The 12,358-nt window shown below is 35.4% G+C and overlaps 1 protein-coding gene across 3 annotated transcripts in view; it reads left to right on the forward strand.

Moving 5' to 3' along the window:
* LOC110018215 (villin-1) overlaps window positions 1–12,358 on the forward strand; it is a 67,160-nt gene that overhangs the window by 28,538 nt on the left and 26,264 nt on the right. For all 3 annotated transcript variants that reach the window (XM_020715464.1, XM_020715462.1, XM_020715463.1), the window contains exons 17-19: window positions 7,484–7,624; window positions 7,739–7,864; window positions 7,943–8,005. In XM_020715464.1, the coding sequence (XP_020571123.1) occupies window positions 7,484–7,624; window positions 7,739–7,864; window positions 7,943–8,005 (330 nt within the window). The remainder of the gene's footprint in view (window positions 1–7,483; window positions 7,625–7,738; window positions 7,865–7,942; window positions 8,006–12,358) is intronic.

Here is a 12,358-nt window from a genome sequence, read left to right on the forward strand (position 1 = left end):
CATTCCATATCTTGTAAAAAATATTTTTAATTAAAAATTTAGAAACACTCCGAGCACACATCTGGGTACAACAATCCATTTGGACATATAATAAATTGCAAGTAATATATATAAGTTTCTTAATGAAGGCATAAATAGTCCCATAAAATCTAATCCCCACACATCAAAAATTTCAACTTTCAATGTGTAATTTAGAGGTATTTCATTTCTTCTAAAAATATTTCCTACTCGTTGACATTTATCGCGCATTTTAATATATTCATTAGCATATTTAAAAATAGTAGGCCAATAAAATCCAGCTTGCAAAATCTTATATGCAGTTCTATTTGTTCCAAAATGTCCTCCAAATCTAGAATCATGACATCTTTCAATTATTTGTTGAGTTTCTTCGTAAGACACATACCTTCTAATAATTAGATCTTTACATTGTTTATATAAATATGGGTCATCCCATAAATGGAATTTTGAATTATATATAGATTTCTTTAATTGTTGATTCTTAATATATTCATTAACATCTGACAGTAAGGCACTGACAACGATCACATGTTTTAAAATATTCATTAACATCTCTAAAAGAGTAGGCCAATAAAATACAGCTTGCAAAATTTTATAAGCTGTTCTATTTTTTCTAAAATGTCCTCCAAATTCAGAATCATGACATTGTTTAATTATTTGTTGAGTTTCTTCGCAAGGCACACACCCTCTAATAATTATATCTTTACACTATTTATATAAATGTGGGTCATCCCAAAAATAGAATTTTGAATCATAATAAATTTTTTTAATTGTTGATTCTTAACATCTGGTGGTAGACTATCACTCACAATATAATTTACTATATCGACATAGCACTTATATTCACTACATCAATATTATATAGTTGTTCATCAGGGAAAGTTTCCAAAATTTCATTTGTAAAATTAATTAATATTTCTTATTCAAGTCTAGACAAATGATCAGCTATTTGATCATCATTTCTCTTTCTATCAACTACCATAAAACCGAACTCTAGCAGTAGAAGTATCCATTTAATTAATCTTGGTTTAACATCCTTCTTTTGCATTAAATATTTGATAGCAGAATGATCTGTATACATTATACATTTGGCTCCAATTAAGTAAGATCTAAAATTATCAAAGGCATAGATTATAACTAAAACTCTCTTTCAGTAGTATTGTAATTAATTTGAGCATCATTTAGAGTTTTACGAGCATAATATATTCTTTTTAAAACTTTGTTTTGCCTTTGTCGTCTAATACAGCCTAAATAGCATAATCACTAGCATCACACATTATTTCAAATGATTTTTCCCAGTCAGGTGGTACTATTATAGGTGCAGTGAATAACTTTTTGTTTAATAATTCAAATGCTTCTATGCGTTCCTCATCAAAATCAAATTTCTTATCTTTTTCTAAAAGTTGGCATAGCGGCTTAGTTATTTTTGAAAATTTTTTTATAGCGCCTATAAAAACCAGCATGTCCTAGAAAACTTCTCACCCCTTTAACATTAGTATGTGGTGGTAATTTTTCTATAACTTGGATTTTTGCAGGATCTATCTCCATGCATTTTTCAAAAATTTTATGCCCAAGCACAATACCTCCTGCAACCATAAATTGACATTTTTCCCAATTTAATATTAGGTTGACTTTTCACATCCTTCCAGAACTTTTTCTGAATTATTAAGACATAACTCAAACAAAGTCCCAAATACAGAAAAATCATCCATAAACACTTTCATTCCATGTTCTATAAAATTGTTAAAAATTGACATCATGTATCTTTGAAATATTGCAGGTGCATTGCATAGTCCAAAAGACATTCTACAAAAAACAAATGTTCCATATGAGCTTGTAAATGTTGTTTTCTCTTGATCCTCTTGAGCAATTAAAATTTGATGATACCACATTAAAGATTCTAAATAAATTTGAATTCTTATAACGGTCGTGGCCAGTGGCAAAGAGAGAAGTATCGGGAAGAGGAGAAGAAGAATGTCACTCTAGTGTACCAGGGAACAAGCCTCCCAGAGTCAAGTTGCCGAGAGAAGAAAACCCACGACTCGAGGGACTGGCGCGGCATCGGGAAGGAAGGCCGCGGGCAGAAGAGGAACAGGGAAGGACGGACGAAGTCAACGCTTCCCTCGCGTGGAGGAGGAGCTCGCACGGCTCGAGATCGAGAAAGGGAAAAGGCCAGACGCGCGAACGGGAGAGCTGCGGGAGACAGAGCTCGAGCGCAGGGAAGACGGCTAGGGATTGAAGAGGAAAGAAAAAAAAGTTAACTAATATATATATTGAATATATATATACATATATATAGATATTAATTAAAACGATTTATTCGCGCGCGGCGACGCGACAAAATGGGTGTCCTCCCCGGGCAAAATCAACGTTCCGGACGCGTTGGCGCAGTCCGTTTCGTCATCTGGGGTCGCTCGGACGACGGCAAATGGGTGTCCTCTCGGGGCAAAATCGACGTTCCGGACGCGTTGGCGCAGTCCGTTTCGTCATCCGGGGTCGCTCGGACGACGTCGTCGACAATCGGGTCAAAACGCGCCGAAATTCAAATTTCACAAAATATTGACCCGCGATCGATCGTACCAAAAGGTTTACTCGAGCATTCGACAAGTAACAGCGGAGACAATGTGAATTGCGGCAATCGGCTACGTCGACTCTCCGAATTGCGAAGCCGGTGCGCGCAGGAGTGCGAATTGTGCAGAAGGCCACCCTAAGGCTCGGAAAGGTCCTATAGGGAATCCCTTTTGGGTTTCCTCATGTTGGTTTCGTCCTTCTAAGTGCTAGAAGTTGATACCACACACGCGAAACTCCAAAAAAGGACGGAAGCGGGTCGAACTAAAACGAGGCGGGACCCACTTCTAAGGTTCTAAGATAGTCGCAGGAAGACCCCTAAGGCTAGATCCTAACTCCTACGAGGAATACTAAACCTAACGAAAAATTGAGGTCAACAGGGGGAAGTGTCAAAACCATTGGTAGAAAGCCGACCCCTTGAACCTTAGTTGAGCAGCTCTGGTGGGGGTTTGAGCCGTGCTTAAGAAGGAAAAGGGCGGAGGATTTCGTGCGGGAGGAAGAGGAAGTTAATCCCTAGTCGAGGTGGCTTTGATGTTGTGCTTCGCGTGCAAAGGAAGAACAATGGCTCTGAATGAAGGTGCGAGCAGAGAAAGAGAGTCGAGTCTCGCGTGCCTAACCCTAGTCGAAGGAGAAGAAGAAACTGAAAGAGGAAGAGGGCGGGTGGCTTTGTCGAGAGGAGAAGAAGCCAAGCCATGCAAGAAGAGTGGAATGTAGTACTATATTAAGGTAAGAGTAGGATTTAAGTTATCAAATTATATAGATTTAATTAATTTGATATGTTATGATATTAATATTAAAGTTTTGTGAATTTAAAACAGATATTGTAGATGGTAGATTGTGGGGAGGACCATCGATTTGAGCAAATTTTGATAAGGTAATTTTGGATTTATATTATAATGTAATTAATGAATTTTATATTTATATTTAAGTTTATTCTTTTACTATTAATAGTAATGGTATTTGAAATTAGGAAGTAATTGAGGTATGGGAGATACAATTTTAACATTGAAGAGAGAGAGAAAGCTTGTGTATGGTAAAACAAACCAAACCTTTAAGGTAAGGATTTTTTTACTTATTTATATATTTAATTGTATGTCCTCAGATAGATTTTAAGTTTTCATTAGTAGAATTAGTGGTAAGAATTGGAAGAATTTTTTATTTGAAAGTTATTTAAAAGAAAAATATTTAAATAAATTACCTATATATAAGATTTTCTTTTAGGATGTGATTCTTATAATTATATGCACCTTTTAACTATTATAGGTGATAGTCAAGAAGTGAAGTGCAAGAATAAGCTTTTACAACATTCTTTTAAGTCAAAAATGAGTAATTATTTTCTTTTATGTATTAAATCAAGGTTTTATTGATGAATAACCCATTATTCCTTAATGTAACTGATTTTATAATCTTAGGCATTTTATGAATAAAAGAATTACTGAAATGAATGAAATGAAAATTGAAAAGAAAAAATAATGATTTCAATGACATTAAATGGAAGTAATTAAAAAAAATAAAACAAAAGGTTTATGTGATATCAGAGTTGACCCAAACCACAAAAGAAATACAATATTTTTGTTGAAATTTAAATTGGTTACAATGATGACTCTCACCCTAACAAGATACCTAGGGTGACGGTGAAGGGGGTGGGTAGCGGCTGGCTAGCAGTTAGTAGAAATGGTGGCGACATCCGGATGGTTGAAAGATGGTTTTGGCAGTAAGGGGAAGGCAGAGGCATAGTCACAGTGGTTGTGAGGAAGTTGGGATGTGATGACGTCAGTATTGAATGGGTTGAAGAGGTGGGAAGGAGCCGCTGGAGATGTGGGTTGGGTTGAATTAGAGATTGTGGCTATAACATGTGGGCGATAGAGGGAGTGAGGCACGGTAGGAGGGACAGGGCGAGGTAGAGGCGTGGCAAGCAAGTCGTGAGGGACTTATGGTCAACAACAAAGGTTGCAGGTGAGTCTGCAGCAATTGCAGGTAGAGTTTTTAGGGTTGGCAGCTGGAAGCAAGGAGGATAAGGTGTGGGATGGGGGATACAACCTGAGGGAAAGGTTGGCAGTAGTAACTCTGGATTGGGATGGGAGCAGTGTTAGCAGCATGAAGGTCTGGAATAGGGGGTTTACAACAGTGAAATAGGAAGGGTGGGGATGCCAGGAAGATGGCAACAAGCAGGTGAGGGGAATATGCAATGATAACTATCCCCTTGGATAATTTACAAGCCAAAACACCCATCGAAGAAGATTAACTCCTCAGACGAGTTATAGCTGTAGCACTTTTTTGTCTTTGTATACAACCCTAAACAGGAAAACAACTGGCGACGACTAGCTTTGACAGAAATTGAGCAAAAACTTAACTTAAACTAAAAATAATGTATTTATAATAAAATATAGTTGGAATGGGGTGGGGGGACCTTATGTTGCAACACTCCAGATCCTAAGCAGGGTTCAACTGGTTTAGCCTCTCTGCTAGACGCATAGTTTCTTACTAAACTAGTTGGGGTCGGTTCAACCTCAAGTCTCTGCGTCAGATTACCCTTAGATGATACTAACAGAGGATACGATGTAGCCGTGCACGGTAAAGAAAATGAAAATGTTAGAGGTGTACATTAGGGTGCAAATTTTTTTAGTTAAAGATATTGAAAAGGGTAAAAAATTAAATTGATATGAGAATGTTTAAATTTAAAATGAAAGCTTGTAGTTTTACAAAGTAATGAACTACATTTTTTTGGTCGTTCATGCTTAGAATTTGCTTATAAATTTAATGCATATTAAGATTATAATTGCTCACTAAATCGTGAAAACTTACTGTTGAATTTAATTCTCTCAGGAAAAGAAAAATTGTACATTCATATGTCTGACATGAGAGACTTAGTTTGCAGGAGGACTATACCTGATAGATATTATATTATGATATGATTGTAGTTTTTTTGCACTGTTTTTTTCAGGTTGTGATTTTCATTTATATATTGTTTTGGATGTCTACAGAATATATTATTATTTATGGATGTTTCGATTTTGTGTATTGTACTTTGTGGATTTTTAATAGCTTTTTTATGTATTGAAAGTTTCTAGAAATTTGTGGATAGTTATTTAAATGCTAATATCGTCCGATTGCAGTCCTTGACTTGGTTAATTCTAAGTTATTAGACCCGGTCATGTCAATAAGTGGGATGGTGGTGAATCAGGAATGTGATCTTATGGGGATGGCAAGTTTACTGCGCATGAGATTGTGCATGATGAAGATTGTGGGCTTTGAAAATTTGCGCAGTGGCCTCCCTTAAAATGAAAGAGTTTTATTTTGATTCTCCAGGCTAAATTTTAAGAAGGTAGATAAACCAATTGATAAGACACTACTCAGAGTTTTATTAAGTATGACTTGTTCAATTTCATTTATAACTCCTATTTCATATCATTATGTTTCCTCTTTGCTTTCTCCTATTAGGTTCTTTATTTCCATTTAAATCATCTCTCAAGAGTTGTTCTTTCTTTCTCTTGTGTAGTTGTGATAGTTCATCTATCCATTTCCAACGTTCATTTTCCAAACTATCTTCTAGTCCATTTTGAGGAGCATGAGCAATAATAACATTTAGAAAAACTTTATTGATAATTAACTATGTCACAAACTTTTATTACTAACCCTCTTCACCATAACAGTTTTAATTCTCTGTCTACTACTTGTTCTCCTTTGTTCTTGTTTTAAACTTCCTAACATAAAATAGATTATAGCCAACTCTAATGTCCTTAAATTTTGCTTGATCCATTATTCACTTGAAAGTCAGTGATATTGATTCTTCTTCTAATCATCAGATCCGCTAACATCCTTGCTTTCCGTTTGTCGTCATCATTTGCTATGTCAGCTTTATGATGCCTTTCCATTCAAAGTTTCTAAAATTCATGTAGCAGTCTCATCTTAAATTTAGATCTAGTCGCTCATGTTCACTTTTCACAACAATTGATTCAAGTTGTGATGCTTCAATTTTTAGTGACATTCTGGCCAACTTTTGCATATTTTTCACTACAATCGGGTTGAATTATGGTGTGCAGGTACAATTGATGTCCTGATAAATTTCTCTCTCTCACCAAAACAGGTTAGGTTATGGAGTTTTGCTCTGTGGAATGCTCATGCACTAGAAAATTCAAATTTAAATTCAATTTATGAATTTTAGCACAAGTTTTATAATTGGCTTCCTACCTAACAATCAACCTTAAATCTTTCTCAATCTAGTTTTGAGACTAGCAGCAATGGTTTGTCATTTACTCACGTGAAATTGAATCAAATTGCTTTGGGTGATGAGAAATTGGTGAGCAAACTCCTCCGAAACGATATTTAGATTCCTTAGCTGGTGATGATGATGAAAAGCTTCTAAGTTGGCCTAGCGATTACGTTTATCATCAAATAGTGAAAGAATGGCACTTGAGTTCCTGCTCTGTAAAATTCTAACAATATGGCTATTACATACAAATTAATTCTAGCAGCATTTGGGAATGAGTCGCATGGGTTGCATTTTTAGAAGCCAAAAAGTACTCAGTTGACTTTTAAAGGTAGCAGTCTTACACACAAGTTTGAGTTTTTTCTTAACTGTTAGTTTTAGTTGACATTGTTCTCTGAGTTTTAATAGTAGTTTAGGAAATGCAATCCCCGCGAATGTCAAATTACAGTTGATTTTCTGGTCACGTGGTTTAATATGCTTACCTTTGAATAAAATTCTAGTCCGAAGTTCCAAAATGGTGGTAAATGAAATTACATGCTTGCAACTAATACTAAAATAAACATGCTTGGGCTAAACCATATATATCTGTGCTATTTATTGATTTTTTTTCACCCTTCTCATTTTGCTAAACTTAGGTGTTTAACTTAGAAAGTGCTATGGAGCTCATCATCTTATGACATATTTTAGGTGAAGGAGATATTTAATTTTACACAAGATGATTTAACCACAGAAGATGTGCTATTACTAGACTGTCACAGTGAGATTTATGTTTGGGTCGGCCAGCATGCAAGCCTTGCTTCTCCAGAGAAAGCCTTTACTTTAGGCAAGGTAAGTAAATCGGCATTTTTAATTTCATTTTGTATATCTCTTAGCGATGGTCATATTGTAAAGATATTAACAAAGCAATAAGTCTATCATACCTGTTTGTGCTGCTATTTGTAGAAATTTCTGGAGGCAGACATTCTCCTTGAGGGATTACTGCAGAACACAGCCATATATGTTATTCCGGAAGGAAACGAACCTTCATTCTTCACTCATTATTTTGACTGGGATATCTCAAAATCACATGTATGATTGTTCTAACAGTTGATCCTTATTTTTTTTGGCCTGCGCTGTTACCTTTCTTATTAAGTTGCCCACTTCTAGATGCATGGAAACTCATTTGAGAGGAAGCTTGCCATCTTGAAAGGTTCAACATCAATTACAGAGGTTAGTTTCGGAGTTTACTTGCTGAACTGGTGAGTTTATGCAGTTCATTCTTAGTTCTAAAAATTATCCAAGGTTCAAAAGGCGCTGGGCTTATATTTTAAATAAATAATGCTCAAATTTTCCAGTAAGCATGTTGCCTTGCCAACCTTGCCAACTTACTTTACTGATTTGCATGGAAAACCATTTATTAAAATCAATTCCTTTTATTAAACTTACCTTTCCATGTTTTTTTTTCATATTGTTTTCTCATATTGAAGTTTTGTTCAACATTAAATTGGTGTCATTTAGATTGGCGGTACCATCATGGTCTTCCCATTTTTATGCCACTATAAAGTCGAACAGCCATCCTATGTTTTCATTGCAACATTATCTTCATTAGCTTTATCCTGATTAATTGTGGTTAGTTTTATAAATCATTATTCTTCGTTAATTACTGCTAATTGTTGCACGTTGTCACAGACAAAAAGTCCCACATCAGCTAAGTGTAGAGCTGAAGAACAATATTTAAGTCTTGGGCTGCCCATCTCTTTAAAGAGCTCTTTTGGGAGGTGACAAGTGGTATCATAACAGATTACTGTCTGCCAAGTGTGTGAACTCTCTATGGTCCAATGAGACCCTCATCGGAGCCGATTCGTGACGAGGGCGTCACGTGATTGGGTGGAGGAGAATGTCACGGACAAAAAGTCCCACATCGGCTAGGTGTAGGACCGAAGAATAATATTTAAGTCCCGGGCTGCCCACCTCTCTTAAGAGCTCTTTTGGAAGGTGACAACGTGGTGTTAAACTTATTTTGGGCAAATATTACTCCACAACTTCTTTCCACGTAACCTTAACTATATTCTTTTTCCTCCTATTCCTTTGTTTTTGATTTTAGCTATTCATTTTATGAGTGCATTTTCTAATCTTTATTGTGCATGCTCAACAACAACAACAACAAAAATAAAATCTTTATCCCACTAAGTGAGGTTGTCGGCCGTTTTATCGTTCAACTTGACTTTCGTAGTTTGAAAATGTGATGATTTTGTGATTTTGAAAAAAAAAAAAATAATTTAAATATAAATATAACTTTTTTTTTTAAGAAGTAACATTTTAATTTAAAATAGGTGAGACCAAACGGGTCTCATATTTTAAATAGTTTAGACGAGTGAATACGATACTACAGGTAATACACTTATCCCAAAGACATAAATGTATCACTTGTAATAGGGATTCAATCACCCAGACTAAAGAATTTGTGACATCCGTTTGGTCTGTGAAATATTTTTATAAAAAGGCCAACAAGTTCCCCTATCTAACATAAAAAATTAGATAGGGTTTATTTTATCTGGGTTCCTGGTTCCCTATAGAGGCAAGCCCCTATAGTTAATTACATCTTAAATGATCGAAATCACTTAAGAAAACTCTCGATTAAGATCAGGTGGTTTTGTTTTCAAGATTTCAAAGTTTAGGTTTTCACGATTGGACATGGGAAAATCAAATGGGAATGGCTCAAAATATGAACAATTATGAATCAAATTGCTTTGGGTGATGAGAAATTGGTGAGCAAACTCCTCCGAAACGATATTTAGATTCCTTAGCTGGTGATGATGATGAAAAGCTTCTAAGTTGGCCTAGCGATTACGTTTATCATCAAATAGTGAAAGAATGGCACTTGAGTTCCTGCTCTGTAAAATTCTAACAATATGGCTATTACATACAAATTAATTCTAGCAGCATTTGGGAATGAGTCGCATGGGTTGCATTTTTAGAAGCCAAAAAGTACTCAGTTGACTTTTAAAGGTAGCAGTCTTACACACAAGTTTGAGTTTTTTCTTAACTGTTAGTTTTAGTTGACATTGTTCTCTGAGTTTTAATAGTAGTTTAGGAAATGCAATCCCCGCGAATGTCAAATTACAGTTGATTTTCTGGTCACGTGGTTTAATATGCTTACCTTTGAATAAAATTCTAGTCCGAAGTTCCAAAATGGTGGTAAATGAAATTACATGCTTGCAACTAATACTAAAATAAACATGCTTGGGCTAAACCATATATATCTGTGCTATTTATTGATTTTTTTTCACCCTTCTCATTTTGCTAAACTTAGGTGTTTAACTTAGAAAGTGCTATGGAGCTCATCATCTTATGACATATTTTAGGTGAAGGAGATATTTAATTTTACACAAGATGATTTAACCACAGAAGATGTGCTATTACTAGACTGTCACAGTGAGATTTATGTTTGGGTCGGCCAGCATGCAAGCCTTGCTTCTCCAGAGAAAGCCTTTACTTTAGGCAAGGTAAGTAAATCGGCATTTTTAATTTCATTTTGTATATCTCTTAGCGATGGTCATATTGTAAAGATATTAACAAAGCAATAAGTCTATCATACCTGTTTGTGCTGCTATTTGTAGAAATTTCTGGAGGCAGACATTCTCCTTGAGGGATTACTGCAGAACACAGCCATATATGTTATTCCGGAAGGAAACGAACCTTCATTCTTCACTCATTATTTTGACTGGGATATCTCAAAATCACATGTATGATTGTTCTAACAGTTGATCCTTATTTTTTTTGGCCTGCGCTGTTACCTTTCTTATTAAGTTGCCCACTTCTAGATGCATGGAAACTCATTTGAGAGGAAGCTTGCCATCTTGAAAGGTTCAACATCAATTACAGAGGTTAGTTTCGGAGTTTACTTGCTGAACTGGTGAGTTTATGCAGTTCATTCTTAGTTCTAAAAATTATCCAAGGTTCAAAAGGCGCTGGGCTTATATTTTAAATAAATAATGCTCAAATTTTCCAGTAAGCATGTTGCCTTGCCAACCTTGCCAACTTACTTTACTGATTTGCATGGAAAACCATTTATTAAAATCAATTCCTTTTATTAAACTTACCTTTCCATGTTTTTTTTTCATATTGTTTTCTCATATTGAAGTTTTGTTCAACATTAAATTGGTGTCATTTAGATTGGCGGTACCATCATGGTCTTCCCATTTTTATGCCACTATAAAGTCGAACAGCCATCCTATGTTTTCATTGCAACATTATCTTCATTAGCTTTATCCTGATTAATTGTGGTTAGTTTTATAAATCATTATTCTTCGTTAATTACTGCTAATTGTTGCACGTTGTCACAGACAAAAAGTCCCACATCAGCTAAGTGTAGAGCTGAAGAACAATATTTAAGTCTTGGGCTGCCCATCTCTTTAAAGAGCTCTTTTGGGAGGTGACAAGTGGTATCATAACAGATTACTGTCTGCCAAGTGTGTGAACTCTCTATGGTCCAATGAGACCCTCATCGGAGCCGATTCGTGACGAGGGCGTCACGTGATTGGGTGGAGGAGAATGTCACGGACAAAAAGTCCCACATCGGCTAGGTGTAGGACCGAAGAATAATATTTAAGTCCCGGGCTGCCCACCTCTCTTAAGAGCTCTTTTGGAAGGTGACAACGTGGTGTTAAACTTATTTTGGGCAAATATTACTCCACAACTTCTTTCCACGTAACCTTAACTATATTCTTTTTCCTCCTATTCCTTTGTTTTTGATTTTAGCTATTCATTTTATGAGTGCATTTTCTAATCTTTATTGTGCATGCTCAACAACAACAACAACAAAAATAAAATCTTTATCCCACTAAGTGAGGTTGTCGGCCGTTTTATCGTTCAACTTGACTTTCGTAGTTTGAAAATGTGATGATTTTGTGATTTTGAAAAAAAAAAAAATAATTTAAATATAAATATAACTTTTTTTTTTAAGAAGTAACATTTTAATTTAAAATAGGTGAGACCAAACGGGTCTCATATTTTAAATAGTTTAGACGAGTGAATACGATACTACAGGTAATACACTTATCCCAAAGACATAAATGTATCACTTGTAATAGGGATTCAATCACCCAGACTAAAGAATTTGTGACATCCGTTTGGTCTGTGAAATATTTTTATAAAAAGGCCAACAAGTTCCCCTATCTAACATAAAAAATTAGATAGGGTTTATTTTATCTGGGTTCCTGGTTCCCTATAGAGGCAAGCCCCTATAGTTAATTACATCTTAAATGATCGAAATCACTTAAGAAAACTCTCGATTAAGATCAGGTGGTTTTGTTTTCAAGATTTCAAAGTTTAGGTTTTCACGATTGGACATGGGAAAATCAAATGGGAATGGCTCAAAATATGAACAATTATTTAAGGAATTCAAATGAAAGAAAAGTAGGGGATATCACAGATCCAGGAGAAACCCCGGAGATGTCCCAACTATCCTATTGTTCGGCTTTATGTCTTTGAAATGATGTTTATTTGATATTTCAATCCTGCAAATTATTTAAGATTTAGGACTTATATTTGCACGACGTCAGACTGTGCAAATAGCCTAAA

The sequence above is a fragment of the Phalaenopsis equestris genome, unplaced genomic scaffold, assembly GCF_001263595.1.
Source record: "Phalaenopsis equestris unplaced genomic scaffold, ASM126359v1 Scaffold000006, whole genome shotgun sequence".
NCBI lineage: Eukaryota > Viridiplantae > Streptophyta > Magnoliopsida > Asparagales > Orchidaceae > Phalaenopsis > Phalaenopsis equestris.